The 27,748-nt window shown below is 42.0% G+C and overlaps 1 protein-coding gene across 1 annotated transcript; it reads left to right on the top strand.

Moving 5' to 3' along the window:
- The first annotated feature begins 92 nt into the window (after positions 1-92).
- On the top strand, positions 93-23,014 carry ELOVL5 (ELOVL fatty acid elongase 5). Its single transcript, XM_032216178.1, has 7 exons — positions 93-160; positions 4,662-4,849; positions 9,625-9,702; positions 13,559-13,730; positions 17,329-17,453; positions 18,310-18,444; positions 20,348-23,014. Exons 1-7 carry the CDS (start codon positions 103-105, stop codon positions 20,477-20,479), a joined length of 888 nt encoding a protein of 295 aa, XP_032072069.1. The 5' UTR covers positions 93-102; the 3' UTR covers positions 20,480-23,014.
- The last annotated feature ends 4,734 nt before the right edge of the window (positions 23,015-27,748 follow it).

Here is a 27,748-nt window from a genome sequence, read left to right as displayed (position 1 = left end):
TAATTGCATCTCAATCAGAAAACTTCTATGGGAAAAGTAAACATTTTTCTTTTCTATGGGAAAAGTAAACATTTTTTTCCCTCTTTCTTTCTAGGTGTTACAATGGAGTCCCTGGATGCAACATTCAATAGTTACCTGGATGTTTGGCTTGGGCCAAGAGGTATGTAGCTCATTTTCAAATATTTGAACTTGTTACGATCCAGAAAGGGATCTTTGCCTGCTTCGGCTGCGACAGTTTCAGGCAGCTGGAAGAGCTGTTTTCCTTTAAAGTGTTAGCTTCTCTCAGCTCTATAGTTTGAAGGAAATAAACTTGACATCTCCTTCTATTTCTGTTTCTATTTATTGAATTTATAGGCCGTCCAATCCCGGAGGACTTTGGGCGGCTTACAGAAATAAGAAATATTAAGAAAAAATACAAACAAGCAGTTATTACTCCACGCATTTCCAAGCTACAAGAAAATAAGTTTCCCTCCCCCTCCCCATTGGTAGTCCTCGACTTACAACCAAATGACCCCCAAATTTCTGTTGCTAAGAGAGACAGTTGATAAGTGAGCTTTTGCCCCATTTTACAACTTTTCTTGCCATGGTTGTTAACTGAGTCATTGCTGTGTTAGTAGCACTGTTGTTAAGTGAATCTGGCTTCCCCATTAACTTTGCTTGTCAGAAAGACTATCGCATGACCCTCGGACAGAGGTTTTCAAACTTGGCAACTTTAAGACTGGTGGACTTCAACTCCCAGAATGGAGAATTGGCTGGAGAATTCTGGGAGTTGAATTCCACAAGTCTGGGTTTTTTGTTTTTTTTTTGTATCCTTCTCTTTTTTAAAAAAAAACAAACAATTTTTATTTGTTTTTGAACAAGGAGAAACAAACATTAAAAAAAAACATCTTCCATTACAAATTGTAGAAAGTTGGTTACAGTTGGTTACAGTATTTCTATGCATCTCTTCCATAGTCGCCACCTGCTTTTCATATCAAATCGCATATTTTAAATTCACCTATATTCATGTATATAAACAATTATTATATCTCAACCTTAATTTAACTATAATTGTTTTTACGTCCTTTTATATATAATATTCAAAATCTAGAATAGGATTACATGATAACCTTCCAGTAAATCGTCCTAAAATCATCCAATCACAATACATCTTTATATTCTAGATAGAGCTTTTAAACCTCTCATAATCTCCATATATTGTTTATATAAAATTTCATGTTATCAAACTAATATATCTATATGTATTGTTATCATTATTAATCATTATTTAACTATAGCTATGGTCACCCTCATTTTATACATACTACTAGTAAACTAAATTTAGCTTAATTTTTATTATACATTTTCATTGCATCAACCTGTATTTCTCCAGCAATAATACGGTCTTATATCTCTTGCCATTTGTAGCATTAATGTTCTAATTACTTTCTTAATAAATCTTGTATAAACCTCCTGCTATTCCTTTCGTAACTCACAAAAGCTTGAAACCCAACACCTCCTCTTTCCATCAGCTTATCTTTGGTTATCACTAGTGCTTCTATCAAGATTTCTCTCCTTATCTCCGTCAATTTTTCTCTCTTTTCTTCTTCTGTGCTTTGAAGTCGGGGGTAGAGTTCCAATCCATCCATCTCCCTTTCCATATTCCGCTCTTGCCATTACCAACCACGCTCACTTTGTTATCGGTATCCACAATTTTCTTATCTCTTTGCTCATTTTTTTCTTCCATCTTTTGAACTCTGTCCTCCACTTTCTTCATTTGGTAAACATCCTCAGTTTCTCCATCAGATTTTTCTGTTTTGTATTCCATATTCTCCAATCTCTTTTCAATTCTCTCTGTCATAACTAATAGATTTTGAATTTCAAACATAATCATTTCTTTTTCCTGCTGGGCCATTTTTTTGCAGATACTGCCACTATAAGGCTATTTTAATAAACTTCAAACAGGTTCATTTATTATCTTTCAAGTCAAAATGTTGTCTTCCCTCCAAAGCTAGTGATAGAACTTCCAAAAGGCACCTGTATAAACAACTTGTGCTCTTCCTACTATCACTGTCAGTAAACAAGCTGAAAGAACCTTGAATCTCAAGTGTTCAAAGAGAAAGAAGAAAAAACAATATATCCAGCCTCTATGTGGCAATGTAGCTGCTTTTCCTCCTGTTGTTACAACCCTCTTTATAATCGTTCTTATTTTCTTTTTTATATTCCAAGTTTAAGAAAAAAAGCTGGAGATCAAAAACAATCTAATCTATCAAATCAAGCATTATAAAAAAAAGATGGAGAATTTTAATCCATAGGTATAAGCAAAAGTGAAAAAAGAAGAAAGAATTAATCCATTCAGTTTAAAAAATAGGGAGCCCCTGCAAAAGTTCCATCCGTGAAAAAAAAAAGAAATTAGAAACTGGATAACACACTAAGTTCAATGCAGATCAATCTCACCCCCTACTATCTTTTATCTTCAATCTTAACTTAACTTAAAAAAAATTTCTTGGGTAGTCTCTTTCTCTAATAATAAAATTTCCTCACCAAATCAACACACTTTCTCTTTCCGCTTTCTTCCCATTCCGGAGCTGTCCGAACTTCAGCAGCTTCATTAGCTGCGTTTCTGTCGCCGGAAAAAAGGCTATTCCTGGATCTTTCAGGGACTTTGCAGTGTCCCTGAGATTAGCAGGAGGTGCCCTTCTCAATCATCATCTCTGCGGGACGGTTTAGGTCCAAATGGACCATCCAGCGGCAAAAATTCGACTTCGATCTTGGAGCACCAAGATCGCACGTCGTGCCATTGCGACGTCAGCTCTCTTCTCTCGAAGTCCACAAGTCTTAAAGTTGCCAAGTTTGGGGACCCCCACCCTAGGACACTGCAACCATCATAAATACAAGCCAGTTGCCCAGCATCCAAATTTTGATCATGTGACCATGAGGATGCTACAACGATTGCAAGTGTGGAAAAATGGACATGTCTTTTTTTCTTCTTCTTTCCATTGCTATTGTATCTTAAAATGATCACTAAAATAATGGTTGTATGTCGAGGACCACCTATGCATCTTTCTCAATTCTGGCATGTCTCAGTCAGACTGTAAATTCCTTTCTGTTGTAAGCATTAGACGGGACATTTAATAACAGAGAGTCAGTTCGGTGTAGGAATTAAGATCCTAGCTAGAAACCAGGAGACCCGTGAGTTTAATTCCACCTTAGGTATGAAAGCCATCTGAACTGCTCTGGGCCAATCACCATGAGATGGTTAATTCTAGTCCCGCCTTAGGCCTGAAAACCACCTGAGTGATTTTAGACCAATCACTAGGAGATGGTGAGTTCTAGTCCCGCCTTAGGCATGAAAGAGCTGAGGTGGTGAGGTGGTTAGAGTGCAGCACTGCAGGCTACTTCAGCTGACTGCAGTTCAGCAGTTCGGCTGTTCAAATCTCACCGGCTCAAATCTCACCGCCTCGAGGTGGGTGAAATGAGGACCCAGACTGTGGGGGCCATATGCTGACTCTGTAAACCGCTTAGAGAGGGCTGAAAGGCCTATGAAGCGGTATATAAGTCTAACTGCTATTGCTAAAGCTGTCTGGGTGGCTCCTGACCACTTCTTCTCTCTCAGCTCTCCCACCTCACACAGTTGGTGTTGTACAGCAAATAGGAGGAAGGACATTAAATATGTTCCCCAGATTGAATTACTTTATAAAAAATAATAAAGGTGTGAGATTAAAGATAATAAGGAAGAATGGACAGCATTTCTTCCTACACCGATTCAGTCTCTTGACTTCTACAAGGAGGATGAAATAAGTACTTGCTGTTGCCTCTTAAATGCACTTCATAGAATTCCTCAGATGTTTTATTAGTCGCCTTCTTTATCAACAGCCAGCTCGAAGTCGGCTCAGCATAATCAACACAGCATTTATTCCAGGCATTCAGACTACTGCATAGGATTAAAATTCAGTAGTGCCACATTCCACACTGAGTTTGGTATCTGAAGTATTTGCATGGGAAGCAGCAGCCACTTGGATGGGTTTCGTGCTGGACTCGAACTCACTGTGCTTCTGGTTTCTAGCATGGTGCCTAAGACCAAACTGGCTTCCCAAGAGAATCCAAAAGCTGATTACTCAAAAAATAATCTTTAATACTCATGACATTGCTACACTGCAGGCTTTTTTCATCAGTAAAATTGCAAGAACAGCAAATTGAATGGCAATCCGTGTCTCATTTAAAATCCCTCTTATTAAAAAACATGATCCCGTAATGGGATGTGGGAGATAAAATTTAACCGAAAACGGAGAATTAAGAAAAAACAACAACAGGGGCTGCAGGTACTTTGAATCAGGATTTTAGAAACAAATGCAGTATGAAAAGTAGCATATCAAGCCCTCCTTCGGGGGAACAGCATTTTATAAAGTAAAGAGAACATTAGTCGTGCTTCCCTTAGCAACAGCAGAGTTAAATCAGACCTCATATGAGAGGGGGAGAGCTGTTGCATAAATAAGAACAAAAGGCCTTTTTTGTGTATTTACCAGCTATTATTCCTTCAGTTTCTAGGACCGAAGCTTTCCTAAAGAGATGGGAGAGGGAGGTGTTGGAATCTGGAATGGGCAGCTATTTTTGCTAGGGTTAAATCCCTGCTGACCCAAAGCACAAATAATAGTAATAAATATATTTTTTTTCTATTTCAGATCCCAGAGTAAAAGGATGGTTTCTCTTGACGAACTACAGACCTACCTTTATCTTCTCCGTCTTCTATTTATTAACTGTATGGCTAGGACCAAAGTATATGCGGAACCGACAGCCGTTTTCAAACAGGGGAGTTCTAGTGGTCTACAATATCGGGCTCACTCTCCTGTCCTCGTATATGTTTTATGAGGTAAGACAGGAAAAAGTTATGCCTTATGGTAGCCCGAGCGTTGCAGGAGCAGGGGTGATCTTTAAGCCTGCAAGAACAGGACAATTCTTCAAATTAAACAGATTGTCAGAACCTCTCCATTAGATAATTAGGAAAGAAGACCACGAGACTCCATGAGTAGAAATCAAGTGTACTTTTACTAATTATAAATGATTAAAGGCATAGCGCAGCGAAGTCTGATTATTTAGGCGGGAAAGCGATTGATATATAGAATAACCCATTCCCCACCCCTTGGCATCACGGTTATAGTCCAACATAATTCTCCCAAGTGTCAGGTGTGAGATAACTTCAAAAGGCATCACGAAGATGGAATGTCGGTGCCGTTAGTCCTGGCGGGAATCTCCTACGCATGCGTAGTCCGACAGGCAGCTGAGCTCCAGAACCTTCCTCCAGCACAATTAGTAACCCCTCCCAAATACCATGCCCTCCCTCCCCGTTTCATGGCAGCCGAAGCAACAGCAAACCAGAGGCTGACACAGATGTTGTACATGAATGGTATGTTTGCCATGCACTGTTGCAGTATTTCAGGAAAGGATACTTAATTTTGACAGAGCGCTATCTCGTGGCGTAGAGTTGTCGTTTGTATTATTTCTTTTCTGTACGTGGTTAGGAACAAGGACACACAGAGGTGCTGTTCTATTTCAGGAGGAAGTTGCTGGTTTAATGTTATATGAGGTCAAGGAGGAAGCAGGTCAAAAGAATCAGGATTATCACATGTTACAAGTGATAGTCAAAATTCATGGCATATGAAATAGAGATTTCTTGATGCTGACCATACGGATAACTCTCTTCCGAATGAATTATATTTAGCTCCTTAATATGTCTCTGAAATGCACTTTGAAACATGTCTGACCCAGCTACATAATCTTTATATTTCTAAGATAGCAAGCTTTATTTATTTATTTATTTATTTATTTATTTATTTATTAAAAATTAATATGCCGCCCAATAGCAATAGCAGTTAGACTTCTATACCGCTTCATAGGGCTTTCAGCCCTCTCTAAGCGGTTTACAGAGTCAGCATATTGCCCCCAACAACAACAATCCGGGTCCTCATTTTACCCACCTCGGAAGGATGGAAGGCTGAGTCAACCCTGAGCTGGTGAGATTTGAACAGATGACCTGCAGAACTGCAGTCAGCTGAAGTAGCCTGCAGTGCTGCATTTAACCACGGCGCCACCTCGGCTCCGAAGGACTCCGGGTGCCTTACAAAAGAAAAAAAATAAGAAAAAAGGAGGTTAAAATCACAAAACACACGCATTTGTTCTAATCGGGGCCGGACCTCAACAATGAGGTCAACAGCCCCAGGCCTGCCGGAACAGCCAGGTTTTTACAGATTTCCTGAAGGCCATGAGAGTGGGCATGGTCCGGATCTCGGGGGGTAGCTGATTCCAAAGAGTCGGAACAGCCACAAGAGAAGGCTCTCCTCCGGGGGCCCACCAGCCGACACTGTCTGGCTGACGGCATCTGAAGGAGGCCCAATCTGTGGGATCTTACCGGCCGCTGGGAGGTATGTGGCAGTAGGTGGTCTCGTACGTACGCTGGCCCTAAGCCATGTAGGGCTTTAACGGTAATAACCAACACCTTGAATTGCGTCCGGAGACCAATTGGTAGCCAGTGCAGCTCGTGGAGGACAGGTGTAACGTGGGTGTACCTCGGTACACCTAATATCGCTCGCGCGGCCGCATTGTGGACTAGCTGCAGTCTCCCTGTGGCTTTATTTATCCCTACAATTTGCTTTTTATTTAGATATTCCAGTCTTGAAGGTTCATGCGTTTGTCCTCTTTATTTGTATATAGACCCCCATAGACCCTTGATGGCGAATCTATGTGCCAGAGGTGGCATGCAGAACCCTCTCTGTGGGCACACGCGCTGTCCCCAGCTGGTCTTTGCAGGTGCCAGAGCACCGGAAAATGGCTTGAAAATGGCCCCCAAAATGGCCAAAAAACCAGCCATTTTTGGGCTGTTTTCAGACGGTTTTTCAGGCTGTTTTTTTGAGCTGTTTTCCGGCCATTTTGGGGGGCCGTTTTCAGGTGGTTTTTCGTGCATGCGCATCGAACAGCTGGTTTTCGGGTTTCTGGTGCCTCCAGTGCATGCGCATGTGTTCCAGTTTGGGCCAAAAAGGTTCACCATCCCTGCCATAGACCTACCATTTTCAGAAATGATGGCTACTGAAATGTCATTGATGAGTATTTAAAGAAAATTAGGTGTGGGGTTTAAACCGGTTACAGGAAGAGGAAGGGGTCTCTTGCACGAGGAGTATCCTTAGCAGCTGCTTGTGCAGCCCAGATTCAAAAATGCTTTGGTCTAAATATAAACAAATCAGAACTTCCATGCTATTTGGAGCATAGGTGGTATTTTTACAGGGCAAAACTTCAATACCCTCCAGTTATCCGAGGGTTTGTGGCATGCTCTAGTTTGTATTCAAATTCTAGGTCATTCCCCCCCCCCCCAACAAATAGGAGAAAGTCCTTGATGTAGTCTCTATAGCTGTTTACTTTGCTCTTAAATAATATTTAGATATTATTTAATAATAATATCTAAATATTATTATTTAGATATTATTATTAAATAATAAGGAGCCGAGGTGGCGCAGTGGTTAGGGTGGTTAGGTCTGCAAAGCCGGAAAAGTTGGGAATTCGTGAGCTACATCAATCTTGTGAAGGTGCATACGGAGTCCAGGAGAAGCATGAAGAACCTTTTCATTAACATTGCTGCAATAAGCTCACCTTTTTACTAATTTCACGATATTGTTCATTTGTGCTCATTCTGGTGTTTGGATTCTTAGGGAAGGAGTGTGTACATTGATATTACACTAAAGGGAATTGTGATGGCCAAATGTTTAGGAACCCCTGATCCAGAGGAAGGTTGCTAATTTTTTCACTACTGATCAGGACGCGCTCCTGCGCGTGTGCGACACTTTTGCACATGTGCAGAAGCGTCTGGGCAGGTGGGCGGAGCCTCCCACCGCTTCTACTACCGGTTCGGCCAAAACCAGCAGCAACCCATCTCACAAATATAGGTTAATGGATAGAAAAAAGTTTATGACTTCTTAATGGAAATTGCTTCAAACATCATGGTTAATCACTTTGACTTCTTTTGGAGAGTTCTAAAAAGAAACAGAAACATTGATATTGACCTGCAATTTATTTTGGGGTTTTTTCTTCTTCTTATGATTAACATCAGCTGGGGAACATAGAGGTTAGTCCAATTTAAAATTATAATTATTTCCCGTGCAAATCAGCCAAGAGACTTAAAACAGAAGGTTAATAGGAAGCATAACAGAAGAATAGATTGGAGTATAAACCCTCATTCTGTTCAGAGATAAGAGAAACCTGTATCACATTAACATACCAAATTGGGTGTTTGAAAAGTTGAGAATTAATTGTGGTGTGTTCCTATTTCTTTTTTGCTTTTGGTGAATCAGAATGTTGTCATCTTCCACATTTTGAAACCAACAAGAACCTGTTTGACCATCGGCATCTGAAGCATTAAAAGGCTCATTCATAAGAATGGAATATTTTAATATTAAATAACTTGAATATCCTAAAGCCTATTTAATTCCAAACTATATTAAAAGCACTTTGAGTGGGGATTGTCTTTGGCCCTCCGGCCAAACCTCCTTCCATGGAATATCAGAAGGTTTTTGTGAGCACCAGTTCAGACTTTGCAAGGATTACTTGTCCTTCCGCCAACTGCTCTTCAGAGGGAAAGAGAACAGGAGGATGTGGCAGAAAATTAGAGAAAGGGTGAATCTCCCTGCTTTACAGGTAGTCCTCAGACCTACGACTACCGTTGAGCCCAAAATTTATGTTGCTAAGCAAAACATTTGTTGTGAATTTTGCCCTGTTTTATGACCTTTCTTGCCATAGTTGTTAAGTGAATCACTGCAGTTTAGTCCGTGACATGGTTGTTAAGTGAATCCGGGTACCCCATCAGAAGGTCGCAAAAGGTGATCACACGACCTCATCATAAATACGAGTCATTTGCCAAGCATCCGTATTTTAATCATACGACCCACGGAGATGTTGCAACGGTGGTGTAGAAAATGGTCATATAGTCACTTTTCTCATTGCTGTTGTAACTTTGAGCACCCACCAAACAAACTTTTGCAAATCGAGGACTACCTGCATGGGAGTAGGCCTGCCCCCGTAGTCCTTCTTTTTCTGGGTTGACTTGGATACGATTTGGATTCTTTCATGATTTGAAAAGCTGTTAAAACCTGGCTATTCCGGCAGGCCTGGGGCTGTTGACCTCTTTACTGAGGTCCAGCCCCGATTAGACTGGGTGCATGGTGATGTTTTAAATTGTTTTCTTTTATTTTTATTTTTTTTACTAATTACTTTCTTCTCGTCTTGTGAGCCGCCCGGAGTCCTCCGAGATTGGGCGGCCTATAAATCCATTAAATAAAATAAATAAATAAATAATAGCAATAGCAGTTAGACTTATATACCGCTTCATAGGGCGGTATATAAGCGGTTTACAGAGTCAGCATATCGCCCCCACAGTCTGGGTCCTCATTTCACCCACCTCGGAAGGATGGAAGGCTGAGTCAACCTTGAGCCGTTGAGATTAGAACCGCTGAACTGCAGATAACAGTCAGCTGAAGTGGCCTGCAGTACTGCACCCTAACCACTGCGCCACCTCGGCTCTTAAATAAATAAGTATAAGTATCTCTTGTAAGCACCTATACAGGTCCACAACTGTCTACTGACCAAATGTTTGTTTTGCTCTAGCTGGTGACGGGAGTATGGGAAGGAGGATACAATTTCTTCTGTCAGGATACGCACAGTGGAGGTGAAGCCGATATGAAGGTAACGTTCTAAGCTGACCCTGCTCCTTTACCTCTTGAAGAAGACAGTGTCCCTACAGGTGTGAGCATGCTTCTTTTGGAAGGACCCTCTTCTAGCTCTGCCCGCTTCCCAACCTGGCGTTTTCCAAATCTGCAGAGAATCCACTCCTCCTCCAACTCCAGCTAGTTTGGCTGAAGTTTACTTTATCTGGAAATCATCGGTCGGAAAAGGCAACTGAGCCTAATGCTTTGCAAAAGAAAGAGACCAGTGGTGGGTTCCAGAGGTTGGTTCCTACCAGTTCGCACCAGTTCAGTAGAACCGGTTCATCAAATCTATTGAACCGGTTAGAAGAGGGTCCACCAGTGGACCCGGAAAGCAGGCTATTAATAGCTTAAGTTCAACTATGGAGAATGGGCATTGGTCTTACCTGATATGCCTGTTCTCAGGGAGGGGGAGATAGCATCCAGCCCACCCAATTAGTAGTCCGGGCCTGGGCGGTGAGGTGAGAGGAGGAGATATTTTTGGTCGTACATGTCAGTCTACAGTACCACCTTTGTCAAAAGCTGGGAGGAGTCACTAGAGGAGGTGTGACATCACAGATTGTAGACTCAGTCTGATTGGATACTAGATGGAGTTAACCCGTTCCTGGATGCTATCTCCACCGCCCTGAGAACGGGCGTCTTAGGTAAGACCAACGCCCAATTTCCGCTTTTGTAGATTAGTAGCTTGAAAGAAGACAGTCTTCCGTATATTTAAGGGTTTTTTTAAGGATGAAGAGATAGGTTAGAATAAGGTGACCAGACATCCCGCTTTTGGCGGGACAGTCCCACTTTTGAACAATTTGTCCCGCGTCCCGCAGTGTATAAAAAAAGTCTCGATTTTTTTACCACCCCACCCCACCCACCCCCCGGTCAATGGTGTCCCTCTTTACCAATGTTAAAATCTGGTCACCTTAGGTTAGAAAGTTTGAGCAACCCTCATTGAGTTTTCCTTCAGGTCTGATGAACTTCCATTGGGAGGTCACGCATTCCATCCAGTTCTCACCCCTGAATCCATTCCGTTCTAAAGTTCAAACTTGGTTTTTTTGCTTTTCCATTATTCTTGATTTCATGTTAAATTATATTTTGAGGCTGCTGTCTTGCTTGTAATTGCTATCATTAGTGTTACCATTTTCTCTACGTGTCTCCTTGACAGGGCTCTATCCTAAAAGTCAGACTAAAAATAATTGTAATAAAATACATTTTTAGACTTTCAATTTTAATAGCAATTCCAGGAATCAATAGACCAAGCTCATCTATTTGAAATGTTTAGCTTTTATTTTTGTGAGGTTTTAAAGCCTCCTTTAATCTGATATGGCATTTAGAAGAATCATTGATATGCTCTTAATGGTTCTTACGAGGCTGCAGATAATCACTGAGGACTGCTATTTCTTTTTAACCTCATTTTAAAACGAGCACATCAAAACAAGCTAAGTTGGAACTTGAATATAAGCCATTAATTGTGCAATATTCAAATATGAGCTCCCCCCAGTTGTAATCTGATCAACGTCAGATGATCATTTCAGCAGATACTGTTTTGAAATTTCAGTACCATTATCCTTTTTGAAAATTTGCAAAAATGCTCTTTAGGAATTTTTAGATTGATTCGCAATCCAATCTTGGTTTGTAAAATTTTTGCTTTAGACGCAAAACAATTTAGAACAGTGTTTCTCAACCTTGGCAACTTGAAGATGTCCGGACTTCGACTCCCAGAATTCCCCAGCCAGCATTCGCTGGCTGGGGAATTCTGGGAGTTGAAGTCCGGACATCTTCAAGTTACCAAGGTTGAGAAACACTGATTTAGAATATGATAATTTATCTGTCCTCCCTATTTCTATTATGCACTTGGTGTCTTAACCTGGCTTTTTCGTATCACACTAACAAGGAAGTATCAGCTCAGATCTTCTTCCCAAATTAAGATATTCACTAGGAATTATCTGACTCAGATTCAAATTACATTTGAATTGAGCATCTTCATCCTGCCTTTCTTCCAAACAGATTACTGTACCATACAGAGGGAATATGTCAAATGTTACTATATGACTGATAAATGTTCAAAAGACAGTTTTGTGACTGAATAGTTTTGGAACTCATAGGTAACCAAGTACAATAATCTTATCACTGTGGCTCTTGGGGAATTGCATGTAAAAGGAATAAAGCTTTTCAAAACTCTGTAAATGGTGTACGGTTGACCTCTTAGTCTGAGATTCTTTAGTTGTTTGAGACCCAGTCCCGGTTCACCCACAAAAGGGCGAACGACAAAACCGCGCCCGACTAAACTGCGGTGACAAAACCGCATGTTCTAAAGCGCTCCGACGAATGAGCGCTGAATCGCGCCGACAGAAGCATGCTGTAAAACTAAACCTAAACCTAACCCTAAACCTAACCCTTACCTTAAGTTAAATCAGCTTTCTGTCGATGCGCTGTTGTAAAGCGCCCTTCTGTCTCCACGCTGTTGTTGCCGTGCTGTTGCCGGCACGTTGATGATGTCGCGGTTTTAGCGACGCGGTTTAGTTGGGCGCGGTTTTGTCATTTGCCCTTTTGTCGGGTCACGCCCAGTCCCATCCATTTCTTTCTTTTCGTAACCAGGTATTGAAATGCTTCTCTTAAGCGGGAAAAAAGAGATTGTGTAATCTTGAGAGGGGTGGCGGTCAGGGAATGTTTTAAAAAAAATTCTGAAACATTAAAATGAAGAGCGCTAATGGTTAATTTTCTACTTTTAAGTCATATCAAGTGCCTCTTACATAGTGATAGATTTGATAACTGACGTAATATATTTATCTTAATTTTGTAATATTAGCAAGAAATGAGCAAGTAATACACATCACAACTTTACTGAAAGTTAATAACAATAATAAAGCAGAGATCCCTTAAAATGCTAAAATGGCAAAATTCCCTGAACAATTGAGCCTAAAGCATCCATAAGCCTGGATAATGCCAAGAAAAAGAAATTAGTCTTGAGGCTTTTCCTAAAAGCTGGTACTACATTTTTTTATTTTGGGGTTTCAGCCAAAAAGACCCCCTTCCCCTCAGATACCCATCATATTGTTGGAAAGGGGTCAATCTTCTCGCCTAATTCAGATTTGCATCTGTTTGCAAATTATTCAGCCTAATGATTCTTTGTCCTATAACTCAGTTTTAATTGAGTCAGATTTCAACATGGGCTACCCAAAACAGCTTGCTATTTCTTAAATATGCTTACCTGTAGCTCGCTTAAAAACTAGTTCTCTCCCTTCCTAATCAACCTTCCTCTGGATCTCAGCCTGGCGAAAGCTTAGGGAATATACAATAGCCTTAACTCCTGTTTGCTCAGATTGTTCAGGGATCTCTGCAGCAATGTGAGGATTAAGCATTTCCCTTGTGAGTTTTGATGCACCTGAGCTGCAGTTTAATCGGCATAAAATTACAGTGTCTTTTGCGTTAGTCACAGCTTCGGCTTTATACCTATAATCAGGTAGCTACTTCAGACATGCCCAAAGTGTTTGGACTACACCTCTCTCCTTTCAGTGTAAGATTGAACACCTGGCTGTGAAATAGTTCTGTGTTTGGAAGCCCAGAACACTATTGAATGAGGCCGCGTGGCGCCACAGTGTTTCTAACCTTGGCAACTTGAAGATTGGTGGACGTCAACCCCTAGAATTCTAGGGATTGAAGTCCACCGATCTTCTAGTTACCAAGGTTTGGAAACACTGATGTAACAGACAGTGGATCCAGAAGGAGCACTGATCCACTAGGATCTTGTCCAACTAGCATCTGTCTTTGAGGCAGAGACTATGACCCGAAGTTTTATTTTACATGTATTGTGGATCAAACATCTGAACTATTTCTCCTCTTCCCAGATTATACGGGTCCTCTGGTGGTATTACTTCTCAAAGTTCATTGAATTTATGGATACTTTCTTCTTTATATTACGGAAAAATAACCACCAAATCACCGTTCTTCATGTGTTCCACCATACAACGATGTTGAATATTTGGTGGTTTGTTATGAACTGGGTGCCTTGTGGCCACTGTAAGTATTCTTGTGACTCAGGATGAGAGAGTGATTGTGTGTGTGTGTGTGTGTGTGTATGATACTGTATATACCTGGGATGGCGAACCTATGGCACGCGTGCCAGAAGTAGCACACAGAGACCTCTATCCGAGCACGCCAGCTGTCACCCATTGCTCTTCTGGGTTCCGGCGCACATATGCGCACCGGTTTTCATGCAGGACCAGAAACTGGAAGAGCGACTATCTGGCACGCATCTGTGCACCGGGCAAATTAGCTTCCGGTTTCCGGCATGTATGGTCTGCATGCACACCAGAAACCAGTGCCGAAAAGATTCGCCAACACTGGTATATATCGATACACATGTATGATTCTAGAAGAGTTTCATTTAAAAAAAAAAAGATTATATGTGCATACAGGTAGTCCTCGACCTATGACAAGAATTGAGGCCAAAATTTCCTTTGCTAAGCAAGACAGCTATTGAGTTTTGCCCCATTTTACCTCTTTTTTCTTGCCAGAGTTGTTCAGTGAATCACGGCAACTGTTAAGTTAGTACAGTGGTGGGATTCAGCCAGTTCGCACCTATTCGGGAGAACCGGTTGGTAACTTTCTAAGCAGTTCGGAGAACCGGTTGTTGGAGGAAATCTCATTTTGTTTTTTTCCCACTTTACAGGGCTAATCCTAATCTAGCCTAATCTTTATTGCCCTCCTTACAGAAGATGCCTCTCCGGTTAACCCTTATTCCATTGTAACAGCTAAGGCGAAGCGCCCATCGACTTGAGGAACGTTGAGTTGGCCACGCCCACCCAGTCACATGACCACCGAACCCCCCATCTACCCAGCTGATCATTAGGGCAGAGAACCGGTTGTTAAATTATTTGAATCCCACCACTGAGTTAGTAATGCGGTTAAGGGAATCTGGCTTCTCCATTGACTTGGCTTGTCAGAAGGTCAGAAAAGGTGATCCACATGATCCCGGGACACTGCAACCATCATAAATACATGCCAGTTGTCCAGCGTCCAAATTTTGTTCACATGACCACGGGGATGCTGCAAACAGTCATAAGTGTAAAAAAAAACGGTCATAAGTTACTTTTTTTAGTGCCCTTGTCATTTCAAACGTTCCCTGTATGAAAGGTTGGAGGTCTACCTGTATATGTATTCTGTTCACTCACTCGATTGAAACGCTTTTACTTCTAATTTATTTATTTTGTTTGTCAACAAGTACAAGGAAACAAGTATGAAAACACATGAAAAAATTGGCACAAATAAATGGATATAAATGAGGAAAACATAGCCATAAACACATAAAAAGAGGACATATAAATAGGACAGTAGGACAGGGATGGTAGGCACGCTGGTGCGCTTATGTACGCCCCCTTAGGGACCTCTTAAGAAACGTGTAAGTTCCATGGTAGACAGCTTAAGTAAAAGATTTGTGGGTTAGAGGAACTAACAACAGGATCAGGTAGGGTATTCCACACATTTACTACTATACTGCTGGAATCGTTTTTCCTGCAATTGAGATCAGAATGGATTAATTTAGTTTGTATCTATTGATAGCCCTTGTGGGTTCACTGACAAATGCGCAATAGACATATGTGCGCCGACAAAACCGCGACGTCAAAATCGCTAATTGGTTTTCGACAAATGCGCGGCGACAAAACCGCACGTATGTACGTTCTAACCCTTAACCCTGTGCTTGTCGTCGCGGTTTTGTCGGCACGATTTTGACGTCACGAATTTGTGGGCGTGATTTTGATGGCGCGGTTTTGTCGGCGCGCATATGTCTATCGCGCAATTGTCGGGTCACGCCCTTGTGTTATTGCAGTTGAAGTAAAAGTAGTCACTAACAGGTAGGAAGTTATGGCAGATTATCTAAGCTCAGGTTGGAGTGTAGACGGCGTAGTTCAAGGTTCTCCGGGCCTAAAATTTCAATCCCGGTGGTGTACGGAATTTCATTACGAGCAGAGGAGTTGGGTACTCTTCTTGTAAAACACCTCTGGACCTTCTCTAATGTTTTAATGTCCGAAATGCAGGGTGGGTTCCAGGCAGGTGAGCAGTATTTCAAGTTGGCAAAAAGTTTTGTATGTCCTAGTTATCACAGTGTTACCAGAAAGAAAACCACGTAAAATAAGGTTGACAACTCTGAATGCCTTTTTGGCAATGTTGTTACGGTGAGCAGTTGTAACTATAAACAATTAACAATTGTTTATAAGGCTGATTGTGATTATCATCAAAGCAACGGTTAATTTGGTAAAACTGTTTTTATTCTCAGCCATCAAAGGTGAGGCCGATTGATAAAAGGTTAAACTCCTTCACAGTAGCTTTTTCCTTGTTTGCTACTTCTTTATCTTACTTTGTTTAGCTTCGCACTTTACCAGATGTCGATCCCCTGCCAACCTGCCCTGTGCTTAAATGTTCTGAGTTACAACCGGAAGTAGGTATCCAGACTTATCAAAAACAATGCCAGGGAGAAGCTAGCAAAAAGCTTTTCCACGCGGTAGCATGTATACCTCAATGTCACACTTAGATGACACTGTGCTGCCTATAATTTAGATGTTCATGCCGTGTGGAGGCTTCCATGCTGCGAGCATCAGATACATGCAGCGCTCGCATGAAATAACTGCATCTGTTTGCGCTAGGAAATGAGTGAGATGAGGAAAGAATCACTGTGTATTCGAAGTTCGCCTCTGGTAGATGCTTAGATGCAATGTATGATGTAAATAGATGTGTCTTCTATCTCCATTGTTATGTAGATTGAGTACTGGTTGTAATAAATGTTGATTATATGGCTGAATTATGGCTTGTAAACAAAGTCAAGTGTTCTATTAAAATTTGTAGCCATTCCCTAGAACAGTGATGGGCAACCTTTTTGGCGTGGTGTGTCAAAAATCGGCAAAAAATCGAGCATAACTCGCGTTGTGTGTCACTTCGACAAAAACATAATTTTGCGCAATTTATAGTTGCTGCTAATGGCGCTCACAGTTCCCGTTGGCACTCCGCTGTTCCCTGCTGTGGTGCGGTCGTAACCGACAGTCCCAGGAGTAGACTCTCTGTGCCGGCCTGACTGGAGAGAGGCGCGCACTGTTCCCGCGCTCCTCTCCTGCGGGTCCTCCCTCGCCGCGCTGATGACGTGTGTGCGCACGGCACGCACGCCTTACCAGCAGCGGGCGGCGGCGATACAGTAAGTGAGTGTGGGCGGGGGAGATCACACGTCCCCCCCCTGTTCCTCCAGCACAGATTCTTTCATCCTCGGCGGCCATGCAGGAGCCGAGGATGAATCGCATGAAATCCTGTGCGTGTCACCCCAAATGGCTACGCATGTCAGCACTGACATGCGTGTCATAGGTTCGCCATCACTGCCCTAGAAACTACAATCTTAAGTAGCTTTGGGAGAAACTTATAATTAGCAGGTTATAATTACAGCCAGTTCAGATCCAAAGATGCATTAAATGACCTTTCTTTATAGTGTTTCCAGGATTTAATTTTGTTCTCATCTTGGATTGAATTTTAGAGGGTTGTAAAATATTAATTTTATAATGGATGTAGAGCGACTTTTAAAATGACGCCTTTCATCGTTGCAATTTTCCTCTCTCTCTCTCCTTAAAACCTGTAGCATATTTTGGTGCCACTCTCAACAGCTTTATTCATATCCTCATGTATTCCTACTATGGGCTATCTGCTATCCCATCTATGCGTCCATATCTCTGGTGGAAGAAATACATCACTCAAGGGCAGTTGGTGAGTTGTAGTGACTGGGGTTTCTTTTTTTTGAACGAATACGAGTAAGTTTGTTTTGAGATGAGCCAGTTTGTATGACATTTTAACCCACGGATCTTATATGCTAATTAAAATTCCTGGTTTCTGATTGCAGCTAAAGCTGTTTGCCTTAACCTCAATCTTACCTGCAGACTGTATTTGCACATTGTATTAAATGTACAACGCACCCAAATTCATTGACCTGATAGTAACCTGCAGAGCTCCAGAAATGCTTGCCCAAGAGAGAAAAATAGCAATAGCAATAGCAGTTAGACTTATATACCGCTTCATAGGGCTTTCAGCCCTCTCTAAGCAGTTTACAGAGTCAGCATATCGCCCCCGCAGTCTGGGTCCTCATTTCACCCACCTCGGAAGGATGGAAGGCTGAGTCGTCCTTGAGCCGGTGAGATTAGAACCGCTGAACTGCAAATAACAGTCAGCGGTTCTAATCTCACCGGCTCAAGATTGACTCAGCCTTCCATCCTTCCGAGGTGGGTAAAATGAGGACCCAGACTGTGGGGGGCAATATGCTGACTCTGTAAACCGCTTAGAGAGGGCTGAAAGCCCTATGAAGCGGTATATAAGTCTAACTGCTATTGCTATTGCATAGGTTCACTCTTCAGTTTGACCAAATGTCAGAAGTATCTCTCTCCCAGTTAGCCTGAACTCTCTGTGGAATGGAGTCCCATTTTCCTTACGGAATGACTGGAAGTTGTTGTGTGGATTTTAACAAGGGCACAGGAAGTAATTGATTGCGATTGTGATTGATTCCTGCTCTGCTTGGCTGCCACAATGTTGTTCTTTCCTTAAATATCCATTTTCTCCTCTTGCCCAACAGATTCAATTTGTCCTGACAATCATCCAGACAAGCTGTGGGGTCGTTTGGCCCTGTCGGTTCCCTATGGGATGGTTATACTTCCAAATCGGTTACATGCTGATCTTGATTATCCTTTTCACAAATTTCTATGTCCAGGTAAGTTAAGTCGGGTATTTTCCAGAAGAATGGGAGCGGAATGGTCATTACCAGTCCGTTTCTTCAGTGTGTGGACAGTTGGATTCTAATAAGAGAGAGTCTTCCATTCTACCAGTACTGCATTTAACTATAGATCTTTAAGCCAAATATGTCCGTGACCCGTCAAAAGCGCGTTCCACAAAAGTGCGGTCGATGAAATCGCGTATGTGACGTCATCACAACGCGACGAAAAAGATCGAAAAATTAAAATAAAAATTAAATTACAGCAAGCCGATTCACATAAAGGTAAGGGTTAGGTTAAGGGTTAGGTTTAGGTTAAGGGTTAGGGTTAGGGTTAGAGCGTTAGCGTTACGTTTAGCGTTAGGTTAAGGGTTAGCGTTAGGTTTTTCGTTACGTTAAGGGTTAGGTTTAGGGTTAGGTTTAGGGTTAGGTTAAGGGTTAGGTTTAGGGTTAGGTTTAGGGTTAGGTTTGGGGGGGTTAGGGGAAGGTTTTAGCTTTATTTTTACATTTTTCGATCTTTTTCGTCGCGCTGTGATGACGTCACATACGCGCTTTCGTCGACCGTGATTTTGTCGTCCACGATTTTGTGGTAGAACCAATATGTCTTCTCCCAGTATCCCAGAATATATGTCTTCTCCCAGTATCCCAGAATATATGTCTTCTCCCAGTATCCCAGAATTCATAGGCAGGGCTACGTTTATGCCCCCATAGACTCAAAGCCCTTGTTGGCCTTCAAAACTGAAACATTGCGGCCCTCGTAGGCATCTGAAAAGGTAATATAGAACAGAGTTTCCCCAACCTTTCCAGCTGTGTGAACTGGTGAGGAGTGTGTGCGTGTGTGAGAGAAGGCATGGTTTCGCACGAGCAGTGGGCAAGCACATGTGAGCATAGCTCCGTTTACACAAGGGGCAGGCACCACACACATGGAGCGCTTGTGCACTTGTCAGCTGCTCGCACAAGTAGGAGTGCACTTGGGCGTTCACCCGCTCCTTCTCGCCACCCGCTTCCAAACGGCTCACCTCCCAGGAGTTGGTGACCCCTGCTATAGAATGCACTGAATATTGTTCTAAAAGATTGTACAGCAATCTAATTAAATGGTGTTTTTTTTTTAAGTAAGTGTTGCATGATTTGTCTCTTCTCTCCTCCCCCCCCGCCCCTCCGTTCGTTAGTTTATTTGGGGGGGGGGATCTTAAATTGTTTTCAACTCGACCTGGTTCTGTGTCCCAAATCTAGGAGGATGAAATAATGTGTTGAATATAGTGAGGAGCACCTTTGGATCTCCCTGAAATTAGGAGTATTTTGATAAATTTATTTAAGCATTTAATAAATTTATAGGCCGCCCAATCCCGAAGGACTCCGGGCGGCTTACGGAAAATACATTTAAAAAGAATTTAAAAAATTAAAAAGCAGTGAAAACAGATTAAAAACCACAACGTGCACTCAATCTGGTGGGGGCTGGTCATAAGGTCAACAGCCCCAGGCCTGCCGGAATAGCCAGGTTTTGGTAGCCTTTCGGAAGGCCATGAGAGTGGGAAGAGTCCGGATCTCGGGGGGGGGGGTAGTTCATTCCATAGGGTCGGAGCGGCTACAGAGAAGGCCCTCCCCCGGGGACCGGCCAGCCGACATTGGTTGAGAATTACATGAGCGTCCCCCCCCCTATTCATAGGCTGTGTAAACAAACAAGTTCTGTTCATGTTTTACAATAAACTGTAGTCTGTTTTTCATTGCTGCAAGGGAGAACCTGTAATTTGAGCAAACTTTAATTCTGATCACAAATCAGACTCTGCCCCCTAACTTGTGTAATTTTTTAAAAAATCCTGATTCCCCCCTCCCTTTTCTTTTGTGGCAAAAGCTATTACTGACCTGTCTCTCTGTTTGTCTGTGTGTGTGTTTTTTTTTAAAGACTTACAACAAAAAAGCAGCATCCAGAAGGAAAGAATATCAGAATGGGTCTGCAGCTGCTATGAATGGGCACACAAATAGCTTTTCTTCTTTTGGAAACAATGTGAAGCAAATAAAACAAAGGAAGGATTGAAGACCAAGCTGAGAAAAAAAAAACTATTCTGATACCCCAGGCAACAAACAACAACAACAAAATCTGATTGTAAGCACAATACGTGTTGTGCACTGATAATTCTTGACAGCTACTGTAACTATTCCTGCCTAGAATAGTGTTGATTTATGTAGGATTTAACCAGTGCAAAACATCCTAGAAACTATCCATAAGCTAAAGTTGATTACGTTGATAATCCTGAATGATCATAGACTGAAGCATAAAATGCGGAAGGAAGTATTATTGTAGTATGACAGTCACTGCTGTTGCCTTACTTAGTTGATATAATAGGTGCTGAATTAGGATTCACAATTCCAAAACGGTAATTCAGACTCATATTTTTAACTGTAGATACTGCATGTTACTGTAATTTGTATGACAAAAATTCAGTTCCCTTTTTTTTCCCCCCCAATAGTTTAAAACACACATGCCTTAAATCAAAAATAAAAGCAGGGCCTAAAATCTTAATTTACCAGTTTGAAAATGTATGGGACTGTTTCATTCTAAGAGGGCAGCTTCTCAAATGGCATTTTTATTGCCCTGGTACGGATACCAAATCTTGGAGAAACACAGGGTCGTCGATGAAAAATTCACGTACATGGGATACATGTGGGTCTCCCCCACGTGTTCAAGCGGACAGCCTCATTTCCTGTGGAGGGATTATATATTTCCAAATCGGTGATAGGATCCCCTTAATTGACCCTTTTCACAAATGACTATCTTCAGGTCTAGAATATCAAAATGTCTATTTACTATACAAGTGGTACCCCCAGAAAGGTAGGGTTAAACCCTTCACACATGCAGTATGCTGCACGTCTCCTTCAGCCCAGGTGCAACATTTAATTCCTTTCACAAATTTTTAAAAAAATGCAGTGGGCTGTCTTATAATGTGCGATAGCGGGCACACTCAAAGGCACTCACGCTTTCTGTTTGAAATGACACCAGTGCTTTAAAAAAGATATATATATAGCCCTTTAATTTTGTCAGGACTTGTTCTTTGCAGCAGTTTACCTTTTAAAAGTAATTGCCCCCCCCCCCTTCCATTAACTTTTAATAAGTCATGGAAATTGCGTCTTTGCTTTTGCAGTGTCTAGAATGGGATGCTGACTCTAAACATTTCAAGATGCTTGGAGGGGGGGCTAGCCTACTATCATTCACCCACCAAAACGTTTCCAGTGTTGCATCCCGAAAATGCTTGCTGTTTCCTTTCCAAACATCTGGCGACATCTGAGATGAAGCCAGCTTCCCTCTTCCCCTTGAAGAAGGCGCAGCTCCTCCTTCTTTTCCCGTGTCTTTCCCCTCCCTCGAAAAACCCTAGAATGAGTCTTCAGGTGGGGCCAAAGAAAAGGGATCGTGATTAAATTGCGAAGCAGATCTCTGAAAATGACAGGTGTTGAGCAGCATATTCTCATGACTGACAGCATTGTTTCAGCCACACTTGAAAGCTATTTCTGGGCAAATCTAGCATTTGCCTTGGTTTTCCTAGATTTTTTTGGCCAATTGTTGTAATTGCAATTTTAAGAAAACTTTAGGATGAACCCTGGCTTTCTCCCTCCCTTCCTCTGCAGTATTGAAGCCGGAGTTTACTTGAGAATGAGTAGTGTAGAGAAGGGAAGGCTGCATCTGTTAAGGGAAACTTTTCTGCAAAATAGGGGATCTGCCCCAACACAAATAGGAATCCTTCCATTCATGCAAGCAACTCCTGGATCCAACTCATTGACTTTAGAAAATGTGCCTCTAGTCAAATGTTCTCCAGTTTTTGCCTTTTCAGAGTGTTGCGTTAGCTCATGTCAGGTTATAGTTATATGACAAATTCTTGGAACAAAATGAGGTTTGTTTCCTTTTGTCCATTCCTTCTCCGGTTGCTTGTGTCATTGGACATATATTTGGGACATGCTTGTTGAAATCTCCATTGTAACTTGTTCCCTCCCACACACAAACCACCCAGAGATCTAGAACAGTGTTGGTTGTTAAGCAGGTTATCTGTAAAGAAATATACCGTGTAGAAATGGTGGCGTTTTAATCTGTTAACATGCTAATCTGTACTTTGCATCAAGCCATTCCCTCTCTCCTCGTCTCAAGTTTATATATTAAAGAGTTTTATGATTTTATATTTATACAGATATGAGTTTACCATGTTCTCGCTCAGCTAATGTTTAAGACTAATTATTTCTCTTTATTAGCTTTGCAGATTTGATTTGTTTCTTCGGTCAATCCCTCCCTCCCTGTTTCTGAATGAGACAGCACTGGTTTACTTTGTGTGTGTGTGTGTGTGTGCCCCTAAGTGTGTATGTGTGTGCGTGTTTAATGTTCTCAAAACTTATATGTACATGTCTTGGTTTCTAAGTATTGATTCGCAAAGTTTTCACATATTTCCTACAGCAGCTTTACCATCCAAACAAGTTACGCTGCCTAAATATGTGTGTGCTAAAAATTAAAAAAAAAAAACTTAGCTTGTCAGAAATACCTGCATTGTTATGTTTTGTGTTTAATCATTAAATCATTCTTGATACTTGTGCTTGTGTTTTAATATATTGACACTTTTGTAGACCCAATGCAGCGTTGTAACTCATCTGTTGTTTAGTAACTTGTATTTTTACATGAGATATTCCTTTTTTTTTTTCCCCTTACACACCACCAATTACTGACGAACATTTTTTTTCCTCCCTTTTTGGTAATCCCAGAAATAAAAGAAGCCACAACTTAACTTTTGAAAGGAAAAATTAAGTAGCACTCGGCAGAATGTTCTTTAAATTGTCTCAATTTTAATTTTTCTCATGTGTTTTTCCCATGCTCCCCTGTTGCTTGCACAGAGAAGAAAGTTCCCACTGGCATTCATAAAAACATTACAATTATGACAAATGCAGGCAGATGGAAAGCTTTGGCAAGGCCCTTGTGCCTCCTTGCCCTGGTTTGAAGTAGTGATTCTGCACTGGGAGTTATTCAGTATCAATAAGGAATGTCATCTGAGTCCGTGACCCGTCAAAACCGCACTCGACTAAGCCGCGCCCGATTAAACTGCGTCGCTGATGTCATCAACAGGGCGACAACAGCCAGCGTGGAGAAAGAAGGGCGCTTTAAATAGCGCTTTGAAAGCAAGCCGATTCAACTTAAGGTTAGGGTTAGGTTAAGGGTTAGGTTTAGGGTTAGGTTAAGGGTTAGGATTAGGTTTAGGGTTAGATTTAGGGTTAGGTTTAGGATTAGGTTTAGGGGAGTTAGGTTTAGGTTTAGGGGTTAATTTTAGGTTTAGGTTTACAGCGTGCTTCTGTCTCCGCGCTGTTGTCGCCCTGTTGATGACATCAGCGATGCGGTTTAGTCGAGCGCAGTTTTGTGGTGGAACCATCTGAGTCATCTGGGTCAAGTTCAAAGCCAAAAAGATTTGTAAACTGCAGCTCACAGAGGGACCTTTATTGATATCCAGACCTGAAACAAAAGTTAGGAGTCTTGTTTAGGCCTGTTTATACTTCCCTTTCCACCCTCTCTCCCTCCCTCTCTCTCTTTCTCCCTCCCTCTCTTCCTCCCTTCCTCTCTCCCTCTCTCCTGATTCACATTTGAAAGACAAGCTATTTTATAATACCAAAAAACCTCACTGAACAGTTTTTAACCATCGGTACAGTGACAGATCATTGCCTACACTATATTTAACTGAAGTTTTACTAAAGTATTTTAATAAAAATATTTTTTAAAAACCCTCATGTTGTTTTGTACCCTTTAAGCTGCAATTCCATATTTCCACTTAACTTGGAGAAGGTCCCACAGGTTTACATCTGAGTAGGCACTGGGAGAGGCTGCGTTCCTGGGCAGAGGGAGATCTTGCTCAGTGGAGATGCGTACTTTAAAATACTTATTGTTTCCTTCCATTCAATTTGTTTCTAAACTGATAAATGGGGATATTTGTAGCTCAAGAGTCGAACTGGAGGATCCTTTCTGCTCTCTGAGTTTGGTTGTTTTCTTGTAGATGTCTCATTATCAACTAAAGTAACATCATCAGTACTAGAGGTGGCCAGGCAAGCTACTGTACAGGTGAAACTCGAAAAATTAGAATATCATGCAAAAGTTCATTTATTTCAGTAATGCAACTTAAAAGGTGAAACTAATATATGAGATAGACTCATTACATGCAAAGCAATAGCAATATAGCAGTAGACTTATATACCGCTTCATAGGCCTTTCAGGTCTCTCTAAGCGGTTTACAGAGAGTCAGCATATTGCCCCCAACAATCTGGGTCCTCATTTTACCCACCTCGGAAGGATGGAAGGCTGAGTCAACCCTGAGCCGGTGAGATTTGAACCGCTGACCTGCTGATCTAGCAGTAGCCTGCAGTGCTGCATTTAACCACTGCGCCACCTTGGCTCAAAGCAAGATAGTTCAAGCCGTGATTTGTCATAATTGTGATGATTATGGCTTAACAGCTCATGAAAACCCCAAATCCACCATCTCAGAAAATTAGAATATTGTGAAAAGGTGCAATATTCTAGGCTCAAAGTGTCCCACTCTAATCAGCTAATTAAGCCATAACACCTGCAAAGGGTTCCTGGGCCTTTAAATGGTCTCTCAGTCTGGCTCAGTAGGACTCCCAATCATGGGAAAGACTGCTGACCTGACAGTTGTGCAGAAAACCATCATTGACGTCTTCCATAAGGAGGGAAAGCCTCAAAAGATAATTGCAAAATAAGTTGGATGTTCCCAAAGTGCTGTATCAAAGCACATTAATGTGGAAGGGAAAAGTGTGGAAGAAGAAGGTGCACAAGCAGCAGGGATGACCGCAGCCTGGAGAGGATTGTCAGGAAAAGGCCATTCAAAAGTGTTGGGGACTTTCACAAGGAGTGGACTGAGGCTGGAGTCAGTGCATCAAGAGCCACCACCCACAGACACATCCTGGACATGGGCTTCAAATGTCGTATTCCTCTTGTCAAGCCGCTCCTGAACAACAAACAACGTCAGAAGCCTCTTACCTGGGCTAAAGAAAAACAGACCTGGTCTGTTGCTCAGTGGTTCAAAGTCCTCTTTTCTCATGAGAGCAACATTTGCATCTCATTTGGAAACCAAGGACCCAGAGTATGGAGGAAGAATGGAGAGACGCACACTGCAAGATGCTTGAAGTCCAGTGTGAAGTTTCCACAGTCTGTGTTGATTTGGGGAGCCATGTCATCTACTGCTGTTGGTCCACTGTGCTTCATGAAGTCCAGGGTCAACGCAGCCGTCTACCAGGAGATTATGGAGCACTTTAGGCTTCCTTCAGCAGACGAGCTTTATGGGAATGCTGACTTCATTTTCCAGCAGGACTTGGCACCTGCCCACACTGCCAATAGCACCAAAACCTGACTCAAGGATTAGTGTGCTTGATTGGCCAGCAAACTCGCCTGACCTGAACCCTATAGAGAATCTATGGGGCATTGTCAAGAGAAAGATGAGAGACATGAGACCGAACAATGCAGAAGAGCTGAAGGCCGCTATTGAAGCATCCTGGTCTTCCATAACACCTCAGCAGTGCCACAGGCTGATAGCTTCCATGCCATGCCGCATTGAGGCAGTAATTGCTGCAAAAGGGGCCCAAACCAAGTACTGAGTACATATGCACGCTTATACTTTTCAGAGGTCCGATATTGTTCTATGTACAATCCTTTTATTGATTGCATGTAATATTCTAATTTTCTGAGATGGTGGATTTGGGGTTTTCATGAGCTGTAAGCCATAATCATCACAATTATGACAAATCACGTCTTGAACTATCTTGCTTTGCATTTAATGAGTCTATCTCATATATTAGTTTCACCTTTTAAGTTGCATTACTGAAATAAATGAACTTTTGCACGATGTTCTAATTTTTTTGAGTTTCACCTGTATATAAACAGGCAGTAAACCCACACTCACTGATACTGATGATGTTACCTAGTTTGGTAGTGAAACATCTGCAGGAAAACCACCAAACGAGAATAGCAAAGACCCCCCCCCCTTTTTTTTCTCCCTAAACTGCTCAGGAATTCCATTTACAGATGTGGAGAGGCTCTTAACTTTATAGTCTTAACAGAAATCAAAAGTCCTTCCCAAGCTGACCTCATCCCCAGGTGACATCTTCCGTAGGGGAAGAAACCCTCCCCCTTAGTTTAGCTAGCGATGGCAGAAGAATCCTTTCCCCCTTTAGAGCATACTTTCCCCCTCCCAGATATTCCTTTGCTTTGCCTGGTCAATTGAGAGAAAATATCAGTGTTCCTGTTCACTTCCTTGTCAGATTGCAAATAAATCATTGCCAGTTACTTTTCAGTTTATTCTATGGCAATTGGATAGAATGAAACTGCATTTATATCATGTAAAGTCTATTTGTGAAAACCTGCTGGGGCATTACTCATATCATTCATTCATTTATTCATTCATTCATTTATTTCATTTGTATGCCGCCCTTTTCCCCGAAGGGGACTCAGGGCGGCTCACAAGTTGAGCAAGGGAAGGGGGATACAAACAGTTTGACACCAACACAAAACAATACATAATTTAAAAGCACAACAATCATACCATTCGAGGTAGGGGCAACGGTTGTTTAGCCCCAGGCCTGTCGGAACAGCCAGGTTTTAAGGGCTTTGCGGAAGGCCTGGAGGGTGGTGAGGGTGCGAATCTCCACGGGGAGTTCATTCCAGAGGGTCGGAGCAGCCACAGAGAAGGCCCTCCTCCGGGTAGTCGCCAGTCGACACTGGCCGGCGGATGGAATTCGGAGGAGGCCTACTCTGTGGGATCTAATCGGTCTGGTGGAGGTAATTGGCAGCAGGCGATCTCTCAAGTACCCAGGTCCAATACCATACAATGGATAAAGTATCCAATTACTGTTCCTGCACAATACCACAATGAGTAGATTAATTTATGATGAGGCATCTAACAATATTGGGAAGGTGGCAGGACTGTTTCTAATAAAGTCCGTACGATAACAGATAATTGCCACCTAACCAGCTGATGTTTTGCTGAAATAAATTATATATATATGGCTCTGTGTGTATGTTCCAGTATAACTCTGGAACACCTCGAGCAATTTCAACTAAACTTGGTACACAGATGCCTTACTCTCTGGAAACAAATACTGTGGGGGGTAAGAGTTCGGTTAAGATACAGCCTGTTGTGCCTTAAAATGGCTTCTTCCGTACTGCCGTAAAATGGCTTCTACTGTACAGCGAAGTGAAGTTGCTGAAGTCACAGTACTCCACAGGAGTGCTCCCTCTAGTAAGGGGGAAAACGTAACATTAGAAAATTATGTTTGGTCC

This window comes from Thamnophis elegans, chromosome 4 (genome assembly GCF_009769535.1).
Source record: "Thamnophis elegans isolate rThaEle1 chromosome 4, rThaEle1.pri, whole genome shotgun sequence".
Classification (NCBI taxonomy): domain Eukaryota; kingdom Metazoa; phylum Chordata; class Lepidosauria; order Squamata; family Colubridae; genus Thamnophis; species Thamnophis elegans.
The sequence above is the reverse complement of the archived record's forward strand: the minus strand, read 5'-3'. Positions and strand labels throughout refer to the sequence as shown.

What these genes read in the sequence shown, in the direction of transcription:
- ELOVL5 (XM_032216178.1), top strand. Translation starts at nt 103, where the DNA reads ATGGAGTCCCTGGATGCAACATTCAATAGTTACCTGGATGTTTGGCTT. An exon ending in GAGGTGAAGCCGATATGAAG is followed by an intron (nt 9,703 to 13,558) that starts GTAACGTTCTAA and finishes TCCTCTTCCCAG; the next exon opens with ATTATACGGGTCCTCTGGTG. An exon ending in CTGGGTGCCTTGTGGCCACT is followed by an intron (nt 13,731 to 17,328) that starts GTAAGTATTCTT and finishes TAAAACCTGTAG; the next exon opens with CATATTTTGGTGCCACTCTC.